We start from the raw sequence: 23,174 nt of genomic DNA on the forward strand, positions 1-23,174 counted from the left end.
CTAAGTATATATCATCTACAGTTACCTTTATCAACCAAATTTGTAGTCTTACCAAAGAATGGAATCAAGTTTGACAAGACCTATTTTTTATAAAACCATATTGATTTTTTACATTAATTACATTCCTATCCTTTAATTCTTCATTAATCTCATATCAGTTTTTCCATTATTTTGCCCGAAATTGATGTCAGGCTCACCTGAGGCATTCCACTTGCTCTTTTTGAATATTGGCACAATACTGGCACTCTAATCTTTTTGGAACATTAAGTTGTACAATAGAAACATACCTCACAATTGTAAATTTAATGATCAAATTGGCCGAACTTTGCAACCACATCATAAGGCTGAAATTTACACTGACACACTTACTTAGCAATTATATTTATGAACAAATGGGTATAAGGCAGTAGAAAGCAATGCAATAAAAAAAGGGCAAAGACATTTGGAGAATAGGTGAAGGTTGGTTTTTAAGGAAGAAAATATAGAAGAGGTAAAAACAGTGAGAAGCTTAAGGGCTGGGCAGGAATAGAATAGTGACAATTGGGGATTGTGTACATACACTTTCTCTCCCCCCCTCCCACTAGATAATATAGGTCTCCACCCCCAGAAAGCCTGCAATGTAATTTGTGTTTGAGAGCTGTATACATAAATCAGTAATAATGTGGAGTCTTAGGACTACTTCCAGCCCTTCCAAAAGTAAGAGTGCAACAGAATCACTGTTTTAGTTTCATTGCAACAAAGGCCTATTCAGCTTTCCAAATGAGTGTTCCTGTGCCTGTATACTCTGCCCAGCTCTCTCCTCTATTCAAAATGCAACAATTCCAAATCCCAACACCAAGCATGTCCTCTCCACGAGGCCTATTTACTTCAGCTTGGTTCCAATAGACCAAGTTTTGACACTTAGGAACATTTACGACTCACGGTACATTACATCTACGGTATGTGTTTATTTTCATACCATTGTATATTATTTTTACAGTATTTGGGGATTTAATCTTTTCTATTCTAACCTCATTTAAGCTTACTCTTCTGCTCCATATAGTAATAAAAGTAATAAATAATGCTACTTAGAAATGTAGCATGTTTTAAGCACGTACCAAACAATCTGTGTAATGTTTTGATACATACCCGATAGTGCAATTTGTCCTTAGTTTTATGTTCGTATTTTAGAAACAGAGTAGTTCTGGTTTTACATACTGTATTAAAAACAATTGATACAACTCTTAAAGGATAGTAAAATAAAAACATTATTTCAACAAACAATAAAAAAATACATATTTACCAAGGCCTCTTCTAACAGGTCTTGCAATTTAAAAATCATTTTGATGCATTATAAATCACTTGTAAATAAATAAATAAATAAATAAATAAATAAATAAATAAAGTGAAGACATTCTGGATTTTGGTAAATATTTATAGAGCCAAACAATATGAAGTATATGTAACAATCAAATTTCTAGTGAAAATGTGTGCAAGTGGGTTTATTTTGAAAGGAAAATTCCTACTCCCAGTGTCATACCCAATTAAATTCTCCAGGTAATGACCCCATTTGCATAGAGAGCTGAACCCACAAGTGGGAATTTTAATGGGCACACCACCTGAGTACATTAATTGAGAGTGACACTACTTGAACTAGTTTTGTGCTTACCCCACTGAAAATTCTACTCATATTATTTTTAATGTCAAGCTACAAGTCAAATTTCAAGATGATGGATTTGTTCTTTTTTAAGCATTGAATTTGAATACAAGAATGCTTTAATTCTGTTATGCATTGCATAGCTTTGCTTTAACTAATCTGTAGTTCTGATTCTCACAATTGCTTCATTTTTTCAGTGATTGGAATTTAATTTTCTTCATTAATTTGTGAATAATTAGATACAAAATAATGCCTTCAGCAGCTAAATTGCTTTTGGATTGCTGTTTAATGTACTTTTACCGGAATATGTGTTACAGTTAAGCTGGCATAATAGTTTACTAAAATGTAATTGCGTAAATATGTCTAATTATTCTTTCTGATGTAACAAGATTGAATATAAATTTCAGTCATAGATGACGTCCCTTTTCTCAAACTTAACTTCACCAAAGCATAGTTGCCAAAAAGTGATCTCTGATGCAAAGATATTAGTTGTCATTTATGGCGGTTTCTTCGCATGGTGGTTCTCTTTATCCTTCAGACAGTGCTCATGATGACCTTGAAGTTATTGTGGATTCTAAGCCATCACTTGAAGCCTTCATTAATTATGTAATCAAGGTGTCTTACCACCACATCAAGAAACAGACAAATGGAGAGTTATGTTTTCTAGGCAGGCTAGCAAAACCTTGTCGTTTAATCATATCTCACCTCTTACAGTTCTGCTTGCAGGTCTTCCACTTACCAGTCTTAAACAGCTGTAATCGTTACAGAATTCAGCAGCTAGACTACATCATTCCACTGTATTATCTACCAAGTTTAGAAAAATGTGCAGGCCATACAGTAGAAACAACTGTTTCAAGATTGTCAACTTTATATTATAAATTATATAAAAATTATATCGCGCTTGGTTCAAATTATGAGATCTGTTGGTTCTTTAATTGGAGACATATTGATCAAACAGAGATTAACCAGGATTTTTATAAAGTACTATTTATTATTTGGCACTTATTTGAAATAATTTATATGAAAAATATCAATGATAATGATGGATTAGCATATTTTGAATTCAAATACACTATTACAGTGGAATCCTCTTAAATGAAGTAATTTTTTCCCTCCATGTGACAACTTCACTATGGCCCAGATTCAGGAAGCAGTAGTCCATTATTCCATGGTTAATCCCACTGATTTCAAAGAAACCACTCATGCAGTGGGATACTACTCAGCAGGAGTAAGGGAGGCCAAATGCAGTCATAGAAAGAAGAAATACATTACGGATCCAATGCTGCAATTCTACTCAAGTGAGTGTAGTTATTCAAGTGAACATATTTTCAGAGTCCTATGCATTGGTAGCATTATCTATTACCATATATGGGTGATACATTTTCTCCTTTACATGTTCTACGTGTAAAACATAGCTGAGTTACAGTTGCTGTAGGAAACCGATAGTAGGTTACTTAATAATAACTGGAGATCTCCAAATATATTACCTTCAGAAGTCTATTTTCTTGGAGTTGGATATAGTACAAATATGGACAATATAAGAATGCAGTCTACCATAGGACACATACCTTGACATGTCAAAAGGGTCCAAGACATCTACAAAGGAAGAACGTGTCCTTACCTGTTCTCTTCTTTGGAGTACAAATATTTAAAATAGATGGAGATCAGGTTAAACAAACAAAGGCAGGCACTGGGAAATGTTTGATATGTGAAATGCTATTTTTGTTTTGTTTTGTGTATGGTTGATTCCAGCATTTTTAAATACAGTTTTAATATGCAGTGAAACATTTTATAATTATATAGTGTCAAAAGTTTGCTAAACACTTGAAAAAGACCCAAAGAAGGAACTGTGTGCTGAATGTATCATTTAAATAGAATACATACAGATGAAGAATGGGAAATATCAAAACCCAGGAAGATGAGTTGGAATGTTTAGCACACATTTTATTCCATGTATTTAAGCTTGCTTTTGTTTTGTTATATTTAAAGTTGCATTGGTTTGTTTTAACTAAAGTTGTATATACATTTGCATTTTCATCCACTGTTTTTAATCATTTAACTCTGGAAATTTGATCATTTGGACTACAATTTTACAGGCTTGGTCTCTGCCCAAAGGTAAGTTTCTTTGGAAAGTTTAATCTTTCTTTGGAAAGTTCAGACATTTTGGAGTACACACAAGTTCCTTATTTTTTAAAAAAATCCAATTCTAACACCAAAACATACAAGGGTACAAAGTTGAAATGTGGCCTTCATTAATGAGTTTTCTCATTAATGGAAACTCCTTAATGAATGTGTCCAAGTTAGTAGGTGTTGAAAATTACACTCTCTGCAACCTCAATACATTTTGCCCAGTCTCTCATTTGGGGCCTGATCTAAAACTCCATGAAGTCAAGAAAAATCTTTGGATCAGGCCATAAATTCACTAACGGTGCAACTGAAAAGACCATAGTGTATATGAATGAATGGCTGACAGAGCGTGGCTAACTTAGCTACCCAATGAAAACTTTAATGGAGGTGCATAACGAGGGAGGCAAAGACTTCACAGAAATGCCATATACTCCAAAGGAGTGCAGGAGAGGGGCTCTAAAAAGATTTGCTAAGGTTAATAGGATGCTCCTGAAGACCTATTAAGATGCCCGAGCATCTATTTTCTATATTTTCTTTTGAAAAAAAAAGGAGGGAATGAGAATGGTAAAGTTGCATGGTTAAGCACTCAAAAGTCAGAAAATGCCAAAGTCTGGCTGCACAATAAAACTTTACTCTGCTTCTTTCTACATATAAACATAATCTCATTACATGATCACATGCTATTTCTCAACTAATATACATTTCCCCCCCCCCCCAATAATTTAAGTTCCATTCTGAACAACTTTTATTCTGCCTATACTGGACAAACAGTCCATTAAATTGTGTTTTCACTCAGCATACTACAGACTAAATAATCACATACAGGAAAAAAACCGGTTACCTACCTTACGTAACTGTTGTTGTTCGAGATGTATTGCTCAGGTCCATTCCATTCTAGGTGTGTGACCCACATGCACAGTCAGAGATTTTTGCCTTAGCAGTATCTGTAGGGTCGGCTGAGGCGCCCCCTTGAGTGTCGTGCCCATGCACTGGTATGTTAGACGCAGCTGACCCTACACCCTCTCAGTTCCTTCTTGCCAGCAACTTGGACAGAGGGGTAGGAGGGCAGGTAATGGAATGGACATGAGCAATGGTGACAATCGCTGGAGGTGGCACCTTCGCCTGATCATAGCAACAGCAAATGCAGGCAGTGATCCAAGAAGAAATTCTTTGAATGGACACTGGATGACCTTTCATCCTATCAGCCACTGCAACAAACAATTGTGTCAACTTGCGAAATGACTTGGTCCTTTCAATGTAGAAGGCTAGCACCCTCCTGACGTCTACGAAAAGCAACCTACACTCCTCCTCTGACTTATGCGGCTTTGGAAAAAAGACAGGTAAGTACACATCCTGGCCCATATGAAACTGTGAGACTATCTTGGGTAGGAAAGCCGGGTGAGGCCGCAGCTGGACCTTGCCTTTGTAAAAGACCATATAGGGTAGTTCCGCAGTAAGCGCCCTAATCTCAGAGATCCGGCGAGAAGATGTTATTGCAACCAAGAATGTGACCTTCCAGGAAAGGAGAAGGAGAGAGCAGGAAACCAGAGGCTTGAAGGGGGGCCCTGTGAGCCATGGCAGCACAAGACTCCTATGGAGGGACGAGTTCCCTGATGTGCGGGTAGAGGTGCTTGAGGCCCTTGAGGAACCTGGCAGTCATGTCCTGGGTGAAAACCGACCTACCCTTGAGCGGCAGATGGAAGGCCGAGATCGCAGCCAAGTAGGCCTTGATAGATGAAAGGGACAGGCCTTAGAACTTGCAATGCAGAAGGTAGTCCAGGATTAACTGCAGCGAGGGCCACTTGGGCCGAATGCCTTTATCCGAGGTCCAACAAGCAAACCATTTCCATTTGGCCAGGTAGGTCGCTCTGGTGGGCAGCAGAAAGCCTCCCAACAGGACCTGTTGGACACCAACTGAGCACTCCTACTTCTCCACATTTAACTATGCAGCAGCTAAGCAGATTTGGATGCAGAAGACTGGCTTTGGGGCAGCAGGCCCGGCCTGAGCGGTAGCTGTAATGCAGCAGATACCAAGAGGTACAGCAGCATGCTGAACCAGTGCTGGCGCAGTCAAACCGGCACTATGAGGATCACCTTCACCCTGCCCTACTTGATCTTCGTGAGGACCCTGTGAAGTAACGGCACTGGGGGGAAGGCGTACAACAGAGCCCCCAACCACACGAGTAGAAAAGCATCCGACAGGGAGCCTCTGTCAATCCCCCAAATCAAGCAGAAAACGTGGCATTTCCTGTTCTGCCTGGGCGTGAACGGGTCCACGTGGGGAGTCCCCCACCTCTGGAAGATGACGCTGACCACTTCCAGATGGAGGGACCACTTGTGGAGAGATGAGAAGGTCCTGCTAAGGCGATCTGCCAAAGCATTCCTGACCCCGGTGGGCGGCTACGAGATGAATGTTGTGTTTTACACAGAAGTCCCAGAGCCTGAGGGCTTTTTGGCAAAGGGCAGACAATCTGGCTCTGTCTTGCTTGTTGATATAGAAGATAGCCGCTGTATTGTCCATCAGGACCTGGACCACCCTGCTTTCTATGTGAGGTAAGAAGGCTTGGCGGGCCAGGCGAACTGCTCTGAGCTCCCTGACGTTGATGTATAGGAAGCGATTGTGACATAACCGACGTCCTTGCATGCTGAGATAGTCCAGGTGGGCTCCCCACTCCAGGTCCGCAGCATTGGCGACCAGGGTCACCTCCGGGGACGGAGCCGCGAAGGGAACTCCCTCCGATACCAATTCAGGATTATGCCACCAGGTGAGTGATGACAGTACGTGGTCCGGGACCCTGACCACCTGGTCCATGCTGTGTCTGTTGGGGATGTAGACCGATGCCAGCCATGCCTGCAGGGGCTTGAAACAGAGGTGTGTGTGTCGGACCACATAATTGCAGGCTGCCATGTGGCCCAATAATCACAGGCACGTGTGAGCGGTGATGAGAGAGTGGCCTTGCATGCATGAGATGAGGTCCGTCATGGCTTGGAATCGAGCCTCCAGGAGGAAGGCTCTGGCCTGAGTAGAGTCAAGGATCGCTCCAATGAATTCTGTGTTGCATTGGACGTAAGGTCGACTTTTTCTCATTTGTTAATAGCCCCAAGTCACAACAGGTGGAGCAAACTCTTGGGGCTGACAAGAGACAAAATGGCAGTGCTGTGAATTGGAAGTGGTGCTGGCCCACCACAAAACGGAGGCAGCCCCTATGCCCTGGGAAAATTGAAATATGGAAGTATGCGTCCTTCAAGTTGAGGGCAGCGTACTAGTCTCCTGGATCCAGGGAGGAGATGATGATGGCCAGGGAGACCATGCGAAACTTCAACTTCTTGAGAGACTTGTTGAGGCGACACAGGTCCAAAATGGGTCTGAGGCCCCCTTTTGCTTTCGGGATTAGGAAGTAGGGGGAGTAGAACCCTTTTCTTTTCATGACCCGAGGGACCTCCTCCACCACCCCCACATGCAAGATGTGACCTGAAGACATTACTTCGAGCACCCAATGGCCTGAGGTCAGCCAAGACCAGGATGACCAGAAGGAGCATAGTCGGTCGAGGAAAAAGTGGGAGGGTGGATCCTGGGAAGTGACTGGGGCGATGTCCTCGAGCACATCCTCCGAATGCTTTCTTCTGGCTTCCCTTGCTCCTGGAAGGGTCAGACTGAGCAGATGTACCAGAAGACGACAGGTGTCGTCGCTTTGACCCCTTGTTTCTATCCTTTCCCTTTGTAGGTGCTCAGCGGGGGAGTCCCCCAGGACCTAGACTGGGGAGGTGGAGGATGGAACAGCTTACTGTCCTGCTGAGGAGTATGAAGGCCCAAGGAGTGGAGGGTGACATGGGAGTCTTTAAGACCGAAAAGCCTTGAGTCCGTGAGCACGGAGAAGAGCCCAGCCCCCTCAGACAGGAGTGCCTTAAGGGTGACTTGCATCTTCTGGGATAACCTGGAAGACTGCAGCCAGGAGCTATGCCTCATGTCCACCACCAAGGCAACCACCCTGGCCACTGAGTCTGTAGCGTCCCAGGCCATCTGGAGGACTCCTCTCACCACCGCTGTGCCTTAAGTCCACCAAAGGGCAAACTCCTGGGCTCGCTCCTGTGGGAGGGTCCTCTTGAATTTGTTAAGGGAGTTCCACAGATTAAAATTGTACCTTCCTAACAGGGTGTGGTGGTTAGACACATGAAATTGCAGGCTGGATGTCGAATAAATATTTCCACCAAACAAATCCAGTCTCTTGGCCCTGCCTGTCCCTTTCATTAACAGCGGACATGACCAGTGACGCCGCTGGAGGGTGTGTGTACAGATATTCGAACCCTCTTGCAGGGACGTAATACTTCTTTTCCACCATCTTAGAAATAGGCAGAATAGAAGAGGGGGTCTGCCGTAGCGATTTGCCAATCTTAAGGACCCTGGGTGGACAGGCACTGGAGGAGGATATAACATTATAGAGGTTGTTGGATTCCTCCACAAACTCTTCAATTTTTAAGTTCAAATTGGAAGCCACCCTTTTAAGGAAGGCCTGGTGCTCCTGGAAGTCGTCAGTGGGGACTACCTGTTTGGGAGGGACCTGCCACCGCTTCGTCTGAAGATGAGGGAGGAGCAGGGTTCACCTTCCCTCTCTGGGGATGACTCCTTGAGTGTTGGAGCCTGCTGTGCTATCCCCGCATTGTATTCGGTGCCGTGTTCTGACTCCGGTGCCAGCGGTGCCAGAGGCGGTTTGTTCGAGGCAGCCAAGGAGGAATGGTGAGAATATGGGACAGGCATTATGGGTACACCCCGCGGGTTCCAGCATGGCCATTGAGCGGACCACTGTCCCTGCTGCTATGCTGCAGCTGCTGCACCGGTCTTGCAGATCGGCTGTTAATCACCTATCAAGGCCTCAGTTTGACGACTGACCCTGGTTGGCGATCAGTGAGACAAGGGTGAGGATCGGTGCCTGCCAGATGAGCGGTACCAGGGAGGGGGAGACTGGTGTCAAGATGGAGAGCGATCCTGCCCCGGTGTGGGACTGATGTCTGGGAGACTGTCTAGGCGAACGTGACCTGCGCCGCAGCAATCTTTGGCATGAAGCTTCCGGTACCATGGGTACCGCATGGGCAGTGGGTATAATAGGCCAGGGGAGGCTCAGCCTCCCCTGTTGCTGCTGTGGCCGCCAGACCCCCAATTGTGGGGTTTTGGGGGGAAGTTTCTGATTTATTATGCCCCATGCAGGTTCTGGGGTGGCTGAGGAGGCGGTATGTGCTATTGCCTCCTCAGCCGCCCCCGGAACCTGCATGGGGCATAGCAAAAGCTTGTTCTGGAGAAGAGAAACACATGCTTTTCTCTGGGCGGCTTGGGGTCTATGGAGGGGTTAGGAGTGGAGGAGAGGTGCAGTTGCAGCTGGACCTGGAGGACTCCTCCAGGCGGGTGGGTGGGGAGCTTGCTTGTTCCTTAGCTGCTGGGTCCACTTCAGGCAACAAGTGCCCTAGGAGAAGCCGGGATCCCCTGCCACTCCCAGGAGTTGGAGTCGAATCCCTGGCCAGGCTGGGGGGTCCAACCGCATCAGTACCCCCAGGAATCCCCGAGGCAGGCCACATAGCCGAACATAGGTCCTTTGCCTAAAGCCCCTTTCCCCTCTGGTGCTGGGAGGGCTCTTCTTCTTGTGCTGCTTCTTAGGCACCAGTAAGGAGGAACGGTGCCGGGCAGAGCCCGGTGCCAGCAGCGCGCGCCACAAAGCTGCTGAGGTATTCAGCATGGGGTCCGAGTGGGAGGTAGGGTGACCAGACAGCAAGTTTGAAAAATTGGGACAGGAGGTGGGGGGTAATAAGAGCCTATATAAGGAAAAAGATCCAAAAATCGGGACTGTTCCTATAAAATCGGGACATCTGGTCACCCTAGTGGGAGGTCTCCAACACAGGACGAAGTGCAGCCTCCATGCGGAGTGCCCTTAAGAGGATATCCTGCTCCTTTTGGGGTCTAGGGCAAATTTTTTGCAGATTCAGCACTTGTCCTTTCTATGGGACTCCCCCAAGCACTTCAAACAGCTGTCGTGGGGGTCACTAATAGGCATCGGCCTGTTACATGACGAGCATGGTTTGAAGCTGGGGGAACAGGGCATGCGCCGCTCAGGGGCGAAGTCCCAGCAGGGATTCTAACTACCAAACTAACCTGACACTTAACTTAATGGCTAACTAAGTACCTACAAACTATATACAAAGAAGATAGACAATGGGCTGTAAAGAACTGGTAACACGCTCACAATGCAAGACGAGGCGCTCTGACCAACCATCACAGGCAGTAATAAGGAACTGAGAGGGCATAGGGCCAGCGGTGCCTACTATACTAGCGCATGGACTCAAGGGGATGCCACAGCTGACTCTATGGATACTGCTAAGGCAAAAATCTCGGACGACTGTGAACGTGGGCATGCACACACCTAGAATGGAATCGACATGAGCAAGCACTCGAAGAATAGTGATATTTGCTAGCATATATAGGCCATCTTAGGTCTAGACTTTTCAAACATTTAAGCATGTATGCAACACCATTGATATCAAGGGGCAGAGCCTCAACTGTATAAACTGTCATAGTTCCAGTGCTATAACAATTTACTCCAGCTGTTCCCAGAAGTCTATGCAGGATGATGACCTAAGTTTACTTAATAATAACGATCCTATCTTCTGCAATGTACCTACATTAGGTATGTAACTTAGGTATACTGTCTGTTTAGTGCACATAAAGTAGCTTTTTAGTTAGGTGCAACTCAAGGATGAAGTAGCTGAGGAAGGCTGCATCGCTGGTTGAAAAAAAATTGTAATAGTATTTGGCTGCTGACTACACACTTCAGAAGGTCATATAAAAAAGATGCCCAATTATCCTGGACTATTATCATAATGAAATCAGTGAATGCATTCCAGAATAAAAATAAATAAGATGCTACATGTGTATTAAAGGTTATAGAAAAATATTGTGTACTATTTTGTATTTCAGTAAAGCGCTAATTAATTTTAGACTGTACTGTAATGCATAGGCACAAGGGGGCAAAATTAGTTTGCTTGCAGATAATTTAAAAACAAAGGTAATCCTCATACTAAAAAGTTAACCCATATACAGGCTCTGATCCTGTAATCAAATCCTACATCTGCCCCTATCTTGCAGAGTGAAGATGGTACTTCTCTCAAACTGTGGTGGAAATAGTTCACCCTGGCAAAGGCTGATAAGGGAGGAAAGACCATTCTCTCAGCTAGTCAGTGCCAAAATCACTGTCAAAGATTTGGTGAATGCTCATGACAAAGCTCCTAGATGAATGGGTAGATCTCTGTACAGGTAGTCAACTTCATCTTCTAGAAAGCTGAGTGCTCGATACAGGAGAACTTTTATGGCTACTTTAAGGAAACTTTTCAATTTCCTAATGTCTAGATTGGGCCAAAATCATCCTGCTACCTTTGGAATTGGAAAGTATTTGCAGCATACAAATACCAGAAGGCTTAGTTAGGAGGGGAGAAAGGTTAGTCTCTAACTAATGAATCCTCATTTTTTTGTAGGGCCCCTCAGGTCACTATTTTATTGAGCCAAGCTGAACTCAGCTGCTCTGAAGAGTATTCCAAATACCTGCATCACTGTTGGTTCAGAGATAGAATTCTCTGATTTGCATTCTCTCACTCCTAACGAGAACACATGATGACAATTTTGACAGGGTTTTCCAAATGTCTAAAAAAGTTCTAAGAACAGGCAGAGAGCTCTTTGCCATCTTTGGGACTGAGAGGAGTGAGAAATTTCAGATTAACAGAAGTTTTGCAGAAAGTTGTAAGGTATCTGATAAGAGCTTGTAATGGATTTGCCTCAGTGTAACCATAGTGTTCATCCCCAAACACACACACACACAGTCTCTCTCTCTCTATTGTTGTGAATATTATTTGGGCATCACATAATAAAATAGTTAGACCTTCAATGAAAAAACTTTTCTCTTTAGAAATGTATTCTTTTCTTAAAGATGGCTATTCCCTTTGAGTTTAACCGTTCTTACTATAAATTACTAGTGTTAAAATACAGTTATTATGCACACTAAAGTTCCTAAATGTGGATCTCCTCTTGACTGAAGAAATTGTTCTCTAGAAATGTTATTGTTTATAGCCATCTACTATTATATATGAATAGCTGGAGTAAACCTCAAACAGCTGCTATTTGTAAAGATTTTTATTAGTGTTTTTATATGAACAATTATTTTCTACTAGAAATTTAGCTATTGTCCCAAAAGCAAAATTTCATTCAGTGCAACTAAAATATTAGTAACATTTGTTGGAGATTCTTTAGAATTATTTTTGATTTTCTAAGGCCTCGTGTATACAGGAGGTTGCATCACTTTTTAAAAAAATGACTTAGTAAAACCATTGTAAAAGGCCTTGTGGACACTCCTCTTTCAGGGTATGTCTACACTACCCGCAGGATCGGCGGGTAGTGATCGATCTACTGGGGATCAATGTATCGCCTCTCGTCTAGACGTGATACATCGATCCCCAAACGCGCTCCCCATCGACTCTGGAACTCCACCAGGGCGAGAGGCGGAAGCGGAATCGACGGCCGTCGATCCTGCGCCGCGAGGACGCGAAGTAAGTCAATCCAAGTCGATCTAAGATGCGTCGACTTCAGCTACGCTATTCTCGTAGCTGAAGTTGCGTATCTTAGATGGATTTCCCCGCCCCAATGTAGACCAGGCCTCAGTTTGAGAGGCTTATTTAGCTTAACCCTGTTCCCATTCAATTTGAGCCAAACTGAAATAACCTTAGTTTAAACCACAGTAGGTGCCACACAGCCTTTTGCACTGCTTTAGTTAAATTGGTTTAAAAAAAAAAATCACACCTTAAATTAAAGTAATGCTACTTTCTTGTGTGGATGGACCCTAAGTTTTTGCAGTCTCATGAGTCCATTAATCTTACTCCCACTTAAATAATATTGTGAACCAACTACTCCATGTTTAGTGTAGCTTTTTCGTAATTTGAAAGGGATATGTCAGTGAATATATTAAAAATACAATAATTCATCCTTAGTGTAGTCAATGGAGTTACACCAGGGATAAATTTGTCCCACTAGTGTTTAACTTACATTTAAAATACGTTTTGTGTATTCCATATTACAAAGTTCCAAGTTATTTCTTCAGAAATTTTAAAGTCTAAATCTGCTATGTTGTGCGAAGCTGTACATAGTTATATTGGTTCACTCACACTGTGGGTCACCCAAAGACTACAAGCTGTAGCAGGAACTCTCGCATAAAGCAATGACTGTATGCAGAGACTTCCACATGATGTTAAAATGCAAAACAGTAACAAGACAGTAACATAATAACAAAGTAGTCCAAAGTTTTAAAATAAAGTTATTTTATTTCAAAATAGTGTTTTACAATTACACAGATCCAGTTAATATAAAATACAAATAGTAACTTACCAATTTGTAAAAAACAGGGCCAGTTTGAAGAACTCTAAACTATAAAACTGAAACACTGTGAATGTCCACCAGAAATTTTACAAACTTGACAAGTACTGATTTTTTATTTAAACTACATTTTCACATTGTCTACTTTTAGTTCTGCTTGTTTTTATTACACAAGATGCTCATAAGATTGCCTACAGAGCGGACATAACATAAGAGAATTTTAAGAATATAAATATAAAAAAGAAGTTCTTTAAACTACTCACTAATATTCTCTGCTGCAGAGATAAATATTACAAAAGTGCTAATATTTCTATGACAAAGAGTAGCAGAATAGATTTAAATGTTAAACAAATCACACAGTTAAAATTTTCAGAATTAAATCTGCAATAATCTGATGATAGTTCCAAGTCATTGGCAGGCTTTATATGTCCTATAACCTGCCAGTATTTCCACTTCCTAATATTTCACAAATCAGGTGGGCAAAAGAGAAATATTAAAATTAGGTATATATAAATATCCAGATTCTGATTATATATAAATTGGTTTTGGTTTAACAATATTGGAACTATACTCTTTAGAAAAAAGAATGAAATACGTGCATTTCCCACCTTTTTCTACTTTGAACCCAAAACATTTCCATTTGTTAAGTATCCTACAAGCAGTAACATTTGTGTGTATAACAATCTAAACAAGTAGTTTGTATAGAACATAATTGTTTGCCCATCTATAGCAGCCTGTGGTATAGTAATTTATTTTCAAGAGCAATACTAAACAATTCTTAAAATTCAATATTTACCAAAAGCTTAATAATGCAGATGTTCAGTTTTCCAGAAACCTATAAACCAAAATGTGACTGCTCTGGCACAAGGAGAAGACACAGGAAGCCCTTTTCCACGATTCACAAGCGCATTCAAAACAAGGGACAGCCATAGCTTATTTGCCTCTGCTTAGCAACACAGGGGCTGGGACAGCTAGCACAGTCTTCAGTGGTACGTGGTCCCGGAGAATATTTCCCCAACTCCTCTGTGGTGACATCCACCAGCGTTGTGCTGGGGGAAGCACTATCTACACTTTCCCAAGGTGCAGCAAGTCCCACTGCTCACTGTGATGCCCCCAGTTTCCCCAGAGGCATTATATCTTATAAAGGCAAAATGCCTCCAGGCACTGCCCCTTAGCCAGCATGCCTCTTCCCCCGTCCCAGTGTAGTTCAGACTCTAAGGAGTTATAAATGAGCCCCATGGGCCTGATTCTGAGCTCTGTGATTTTATCAATTTAACTATGTAGTTTTTTTACTACAGTGTCCATTACCATAATATCTGAGCACTTCCTTAATGAAGTTACACCATTGGAAAATGCTGACAGTGGAGAAACACCTGGTTCACCTTAATGTGAGATCAGAATCTGGATCTATCTATGTAGCAGAAACAGATGGGAATAGCTACTGTAGTAACTGTCAAAAATGGATAAAGATACCTGCTGAATAAATCTGCATTGAACTGGAATATACCACAATCCTGGAGAGGTCAAGGCAGAAGGAAACGCCTCCCTAGTTCAACAGAATTGTGATGGATACAGCTATTTTAAGGTTATCATTTTCAGTGAGAACTCACAGTAGTAAGCACTACTAGTCAGTGTTTGCAGAACCAGGCCCTAGGTAAGAACAATGTGTTGACAGTGAATTTCACATTTCCATGCTCTTTCAGTTTGTCACATTTACATACATTGAATTCTTTACAGTGGAAAGAACTGTTTTAGGGTCAATTCACTTTAAGGAAATGTGATATTACCCATCAAGGACTGTTGTAGTGAGACCTAAATCAACTAGGACCAACAAACTACAAACAGGAAATATGGAGCAAAGTTAAACATGTGAGATCAAGGCGTACAGGTAGTTTACAGAACAGAACAAATGAGGCAGAGGTATTGAGGGGAGAAACTAGCAGATGCTAAGGTAAATGGGCACCATTATTTCCCAACATCTGGAAATTGTGTAATCACTAGCTAAATTGGGCCAGAGTCTGTTCTCAATTATACTGAGAAAATCTAGTTTTATATGGTGTAATTAAGAGAAAAAATTGGCCCATTGAATCCTATGTGTTTTTAAAAGACATTACTATAGTTCCTTCAGTTTTAAAGAGACACAATCAGCTTAAAAGTAACTATTTGAAAATTCTTTACATACTGTTTATAAGTAACACTTAAAAGAACCAATATTTGAGCATAAGATATTTCATAAGTTTACTTTCTGCACTTGATAGTACTTCCTGTCTAGTTGGTTTCACTATTTCCTCTGACTGTCCATTCCCTCTATTTGTGTGGGTCTTTCCTACAGCAGAGGAAAGGGGGGGGGGGGAAAGGGGGAGAAAATTAAATTAGGAAATGTAGTTGTAAATCCATAAAAACTGGTAGGTTTAGAATCTGAAGTTATTTTTGATGATATTCCTTTAAATAACTAGAGTGATTTTGACTATCTAGTCCAACTGAGAAATGGTATGTTTCATGTTTACCTAGGCTTTCAAAACCTTGTTCTAAAACTGATCACTTCAAGTAACTAACACTGAAGGAAAATACAGGTTCCATATAAAAAGTTTCTTCTGGTTTGGAAGACAGTTCGTGAAATCCTGGCCCTTTTTAAGTCAATGACAAAACTCTCATTGACTTAATATGCCTGGATTTCACCTATTACGAGTATTCACCATTATAAGCACAGGGAATCTCTCTCAAACCAATGGAATACTCCAAAAGAGAAGAAACATTTCAATGTGACCACTGCATCAAGACCAATTGTAGATTCCCACTGCATATTTTAAATTCACTTTAAAATATAACAGGCCAAGGTTACTTCAAACCATAAAAGGTTGAAATAAAGACATTTTGCTTTCAAGAACTCCTGCAAAAGTGTGTTAGGTATGGAAAGCTATTCAAGCATTTAAGCATTAAAGTAGGTGAGGGGGGAAATATTTAGGCTACTTTGCAGTCTTTTCTCTGGCCAAAACCTTTACTCAAATTGCTATTTTAACCAAGAAAGGCCTATTGTATCAGGCCTTTAAGTTGATTGCAGTCAACTGTCCCATTTGCAAAGCCAAAAGAGGGTTGGAAAGTAACTAGAATTTCACATACTAAACCATAAAACATTTGTTAGAGTACAGATTTTTTGTTTTCTCTAAAGATTCTTTAAACATAGCAAGTTAACAGTGCAAATACTAGGTTGCTGTGTGAGACTCTTACCTTATTTTTCTTCAAAAGTATTTTAAAAAGCTCTCCAGTTTTTAAACAGAGTAATAAAAAAAGAGAGACAAATATTTCATGTTGGGAAACAAATCCCACAGCATTCCATACAGATTTCCAAGCAGTCTGATGATTCGCAACAAGTGTCCATTATGCCACAATCCATGTCACATGGGCAGTTACAATCATCCCCCATTTCGTCCCCACAGCAACAACAGCAGGCCTCCGATGTACAGATGCCACAGGAAGCTTGTCCCAGAACAATATTACAGAGGGTGAGAAACTCACAAAACAAGCAAGCCAGGATACAGTGAACACAGCAATCTTCGTAAGTACCAGTTTTGTAATGTGCCGCATTTAAAGAAAAAAAGGGGGAAAAAAAAGGACAAATCAGTATTACATTTTATGTGCAAATATGTCACATAATAATTACTGGCACTGCTTTACAATCGGCAAAGCTTCCTTTCCCCTGCAACATGAAGTTCAAATTTTGTGTCCTCCTCTTCAGGGTCACAACACAGCCAGCTTAAATCTTGGATCTCATCTTGTATGTCCCCCTCCATTAGTCAATTATGCTAGCCTCGATGCCAGACTTCATGTCCTTTCTCTACTCTTGATTTCACATTACCCTCTGCATATCTCTATCATCTCCTCATTCAAATTTGTCTTCAAACTCACTTCTTCCATGACACCCATAAATTACCAGATTATGAAAGAAATATCAAGTTATCTAAAGTGACTGCTTCCTTTTGGTCTACCTTTGCATCTGTCTTCTAGAGTGTACACTCACCATATTTTATATCTGTGCCCTATATGGTACCAACCACAGAGCTGTTATATGAACATATTAGTTTCTTGTTGCAGGATCAGTTTGTGCGGCAAAGGTACAATACAATTTCTGTACTGTTTACTTTTATTGTTCATACTATATTAGGAAACTTTTTTACTTGTAATTTATAGTTGTGTGACTAAAGGACAGGAGAACTGGTGCTGAAGGGAGGAATGGAATTAAGAACCATACCTCAACCCACATTTCAAGTCAAATCAAACCCAACAATTTTGAGAGTCACCTTCATGAGACATAATTCATAAGAGAAACAAAATCTCAAGAGACAAAGACAAAAACAGAACACTGAGACTTTATGAATTGAGAAAAGAACAGGAGTACTTGTGGCACCTTAGAGACTAACAAATTTATTAGAGCATAAACTTTCGTGGACTACAGCCCACTTCTTCGGATGTTCTTTTTGCGGATACAGACTAACACGGCTGCTACTCTGAAACCTATGAATTGACAGTTGGTCACAGCTACCTATAATTTATGCATAAATTATGTGCTTGATTGTTTTGTTGATATTTATGGAAAAAAGTAGTTATAGCAAAGGAGATGCCACCACAGCATGAGGATTTTGCTTTCTTTGTGATATCAGGCTAATCTCAAAAACAGCCATATCAACATGCCATACATACATCTACATTTTCAACAATGAAGAAAAAAAATCTGTTCTGATCTCACATTTTAAATTATTCCTCTGCACAATTCTCTTATTAGTCTTAGATTTAATTATTTTTTAAAGCTAACTGGAAATTAGAACTAAACCTGAACTGAAATATCCTGCTGTCATGGGCACTGGTAAGTCACACATGGTAAATGAGAAAGTTCACTCGAGTAGTACCCCACAGATTATCAGTTGGAGAGATGGCACCCAAACTATGAATACATGTAATCACCTCAAATAATTGTCATTGATATTTTGTTCTAATTCTATGATAAAGGATGGGGAAACACACAAAGATTGGAAGAATAGCAAAACATTGAGCAATGAGAAGAAAATTATAGTATTGAGGAATACATTTATCAGATTTTCATCAAAATCAATTCAAAGGAAACCCAGTTACATACAGTATGTTCTGAAATGCTCAGCAGAACCCCCTCCCCAGATATAGCTGCATATATCATGCACACAAGTTTAATTTTGTGTTCAGCAACAGATCCTATTTGGGGAGGAGCATATTTAATTTGTGAGAGACAGGAATACTTAAAACACAAATGAAAATTTTAAAGTTGCAAGACTTTTAAAGCAAAAGGTCACTATAGGGTAACATCTTTAAAGCAGTGGAATAGTTGTTGTAAGAAATGAATGGTTCACTTGGACATAAAACAAATCTGATCAGAGTGGGTAATCAGTTTTGAAAATTAGACAGATTAAAATCTAAATTAGATTAACAATATTTATAACTCAATGGATAAAATATAGCCCTAGTGTTTTTTCTATTGGTACACTTGTAAGTTAGTTTGTCCTTTCAAAAACATTTGATGCCAAACTTATAGGCCATGTCACATTTTGAAAGGCTTTGTGGAAAAACTTGACCAGACTATATCTGTGAAGTCAAAATGTGGTATAATAAATGAGCTTACTAACTTCTTTATAGTAAGCAGCGTCCAAACTGATGTACTAAATTTGGAAGAAATCTTAAGTTAGTGTCCGTACTAAAGATCTACACTGTAAGTAAAGGTGTGATTGTAAGCACATCCACGCTATCTTTAATTTAGCACAACTCAGCAACCTGAGTGCATACCCAGAGTTCCTGGTGGGCTTGTACTGGCACAGCTAACCCATGCCAAAGCGCATATTGCAATCACATCTTCATTTGCAGCATAGATATACCCTGAGTGATTGTGATCAAGCAAGACTTATGGGTCTTTACATACATTTAATAGCGGAGAAATTAAAATTATAAACGTGTATTTTTGAAATTAAAGGCCAATTAGAAATTTTGGTAGGAAACAGCAAAGCTGCAGTTCTCATGTTTAAAAAATAAATGAATTGAGGTGATTTTTATTGAGCCAGTTGACACAGGAAAGTGTTGACAAGAGGATTATCAGTTGCAGTAGGGAAGAACATTGTCATCTGCGGACATAAATATCTTAGGTTAGGTGCAGTACTTAAGCCAACAAATGAATTTATATAAATAATGAATAGAGGTGGCCCAGAATAAACCCTCAAGATGCAATAAAGCCAGAGAGCGAGCGAGAAAAAGAAAACAACTTTCTCAGAAATTCCTTATCATTGTGTGGGAAGGGGAACTGGAAGAAGCAAATGCTGATACGCTTCAACGGTTTTTTTGTTTTTTGTTTTTTTTAAACAGTGCTTATGTCTGTTAAAGTGGCTTCTTTAGATGAAAAAAAACCCTATACCTATTTATGTGACCTTCATCCAAAACTCAGCAGATATATGAAATGAAGTTGGGAAATATTAGCTGAGTGAAGATGACTAAAGCCACACTGATGGTGATTAATTAGCTTGTTGTCATGGAGATGATGTTAGATTTGTTCAGGTACAATTTCCTCTCTGATTTTTGATGTAAAGGAACTAGAGGTAGAAGACAACAGTCACAGGAGTCTAAAGAGTGTCCACATTTGAGGAACTGGAGTTATTTTTACTATTCTCTACCCTCAAGACAGGCAGATAGACAGAGGTTAATAATGAAAGAAAATTGGTGTGTAGAACACAGAATTTGTTAACAAAGCATCAACAAAATCAAAATCTAATGATTTTGAGTAGACTGCAGGACATTTCACAACTGTGACACAGAGAGATAAAGGCCAAAATAAAGACACACATACACTAATCTTCATCACTGCCTCCTTTTCCAGCGATGTTTTAAATCAGAGACAGAAGCAGATGGACACATTCAGGATATAGCACTACTTTGATATACTGGCTTTTAAAGCAAGAGGCAAAACTCACCAGAGTCTACTTTTCAATTCTCAGTGTAGTGAAAGACATTCCGTGGAACCTGCAAAGCTTTCCATTATGTAGATATTTACTGAAGCAGACCAATTGCGTTGGTCTAAATAAAGCTACTTCACTCTTGGCTAATTATCAAAGGCCAAAGCTATCCATGTATGCTCAATTACACAAAGAAATGATGCACTATTAATTTTGGCTGATGGTTCTATTATGGGTGTCACTATGGATGTTTTTTCTTTCATCTCTTCTTCACAGGAGTGAAGCAGAAACCTATGCACATATTGTTTATTCTGATTTAAGCTGCCTTGATAGCAAACTCACACATTCTCCACTCAGAAGATATTTTGTTTCCTATGAGGTTTATTTAGCCTACATAGACTTCAGAGAATGAAAAGAAAAAAGGCGTAACATCTGTGTTACTTATTTTATCCTTTCAGTGAACAGTGACTCATCTGTATGATGAACAAAAATTTTGGGCCATGTTTCAAGGGCAAAGTTGAAACATTAATGAAACTTTTTTTCCCCTGTGCTACTGATTTTAAATCTGGACTCTGAACAGCTGTTGGACTAGAAGATTATACAATATGTTGTGATGGGCAAGTTATCACCACCACATCCACCTAACCTCAGATTTTTGGTGACTCTCAGTAGTTTCTCCAAAATCTCTATACTTTGATTGGTGCCAAAGGTACTACAGACCTGGAGGTTATGTTGAACAGAACACAATAGTAAGAGCGGGGTTCCAGTTGTATGAATTTAGATGGAATATATCGACCAAAGGTATTAACATAACCAAGTCACTGTCCAACGTTAAACAACTTTAAACAAGGTTCAGGATTTGGTATACAGAGACCTCAACCTGCTTAGTGCCATGGCAAGCACACTATTAGAAATCCTTTCAACCTTTTATGAAAGATACAAGGAAAAGCAGTTAAAGCATTTGAAATGTAAAGCATTGAATAAGGTTTTCATTTTAGCAACTTCCTTTGCTCCCTTTCCCTTCAGCTGGGGAGCATTTTTAGAAGGGAAAATCCTCTTATTTGTCAGTCTCTTAGATGGCATTAAAGATAACTGTCCTTTTGGGGAAAAGAGAAGTTTGTAGGGATAGTTTGTAGTGAGCTGTTGTTAAAGTTTGATCTGTTTTGTAGAAGACAAAAGAAGACAAACGCTTGCAAAAGGAGAGAGAAAAAAACGTAAAGATAGAAATGCAGCTTCTGTCTTCGGTGTTGTGCAACCTCACAGTTGGAAAAAAGAGAAGGATCGGAAAGACAAGTGTCACATCCAAAGTGATATCTGGGATTTAGTCAAAGCCATTGGAGGCAGTGATGTCGCCTGGCTCCCCACTCTCTGGCCCAGTCTGGTCAGGACAATTTTCAGGATCAGGAGGACAAAGGTTTGGCGCCCCAGAGACAGTGGAGTAGCAGCCATGATGGTGAAGCTCATTCCAATAGCCACATTTTTCCACCAAATCTCTTTCTTTAAGGACCCACAATTTTGATTCACTGATGTGACTCCCACACTGTTCTTGTTTACCAGGCATGATCTTAACACAGTCCTTCAGTTATATCAGTAGGACTTTTTGTTGGGACTAATTCAGTCTGTCTCGTTTTTGTACTTTTCCCATCAACGTTTGTTGTTATAGGTTATTGTGACATCTTATGAACTTACATTCACTTCTTACAGCTGAGCTCATAATTAGGCTACATTTGTAGGCACAATTATTGCAACATCCCATCTAAGCATGTCATAAAGACAGTATTTCTTAGCTTCTTTAAAATGGAGACTGTCAGAGAAGTAGAGGAGACATTTCATCTTGTATTTTCTAATGGCAATAAGAAACCTTGGGTTTATGAGCATGTGCAACAGATCAACATGCTGCAGAAACCACACACATGCCCGGCTGTGGTACTAGCAGACGTATCCTAGTTTTTCATCTCCAAAACTATAAGTATCTCTCTGTCACTTGGCCTAAATGAATTCTCTTTTAGCGGATGGTAAAGGGTCCCTTATCTTTTTTGTAAGCCAGTCACTTAAAGGCAACAGGACACATACCACTAGTATATTACACAGGATTCAGTCAAAAAGGTAATTTCAAGTTTTTCAATACCCCTTTGCAGACAGTTATGTTCCTACTCCTTTCATAAGATTCTGAAACACTTTTTCCCAGGCTCCAAAACCAAGTCCTTATAGATTACTTAACTAGAACATCTTGGATAAGCACAAATATTTGTGATGATAGTGCTTGTATGAAAGATTGTTTCCAATGGAGTTTATTTCCACTTACATTAAAAAACATAGCAGGTGCAACAGATGAGTCAGAAGTGGAACACATTAAGCCAACTATCTGGAACATGAGTTTCATTTTACATTCCCAAAGATGAGCAAAGATTATGGAAAAAGAATAAAGTCAGCAACCTGGAGGTGGAGGGTATCTTTCTGCAACTTTTTAAACACCTATTCTTTTCTGTTGCAGAGACAGTCTTCTTCTTTATACTGTAATACAAAGTAGGGCTGCTGGACCTAAAACTGTCTCCTGATAATCCACAGAAGCTGAAGGTTTGAACTAAAGCCACTATTCACCTCAGTGACATGCTAACTTCAAAAATCTATTTCTTTGTGCAGAAAAACTCTCCCTTCATTCATCAATTTTTAAAAATCGGACGTTTCCTAGTGTAGGCTGGAGAAATTGGGGCCCGCACTGTCACAATAGCATTATTTAGTTCTTCATCTCCCAGTTTCCCATCCCACATACCAGTGCCACTTCCCCATAAACCAAGATATATTTGCCTTAAAGTTAATGGTGAAGCACTTTTGGTAAACAGTTTTCCTCTATTTTTGATCAGGGTAGAACTTGCTCTATAACAGACTGTGTCAAAGTGCTGGGCAACAGCAACTATACAGCACTTTGATCACTGTATCACCAATTAAATCGCCTATAGTAAGCTGGGCAGGCAAAGATAGATTGGAATGGTCTGGAGAGAGTTAAAGTGCTTAAATTATCCCATTAGCCCAGGGAGTAGAAGAAGAA

At 40.4% G+C, this 23,174-nt stretch overlaps 1 protein-coding gene across 4 annotated transcripts in view; it reads right to left on the reverse strand.

The window, feature by feature from the left end:
• Positions 1-23,174, reverse strand: part of MDFIC (MyoD family inhibitor domain containing) — a 120,553-nt gene that overhangs the window by 34,788 nt on the left and 62,591 nt on the right. For 2 of the 4 annotated variants that reach the window (XM_005312797.5, XM_042843642.2), the window contains one exon: positions 13,092-16,715. The exons of the other annotated variants lie outside the window; for them this stretch is intronic. In XM_005312797.5, the coding sequence (XP_005312854.1) occupies positions 16,468-16,715 (248 nt within the window). In that variant the 3' untranslated portion in view covers positions 13,092-16,467. Of the gene's footprint in view, positions 1-13,091; positions 16,716-23,174 lie in introns of those variants that run through there. 4 annotated transcript variants of the gene reach the window in all.

Source organism: Chrysemys picta, chromosome 1 (genome assembly GCF_011386835.1).
Source record: "Chrysemys picta bellii isolate R12L10 chromosome 1, ASM1138683v2, whole genome shotgun sequence".
Taxonomy (NCBI): Eukaryota; Metazoa; Chordata; order Testudines; family Emydidae; genus Chrysemys; species Chrysemys picta.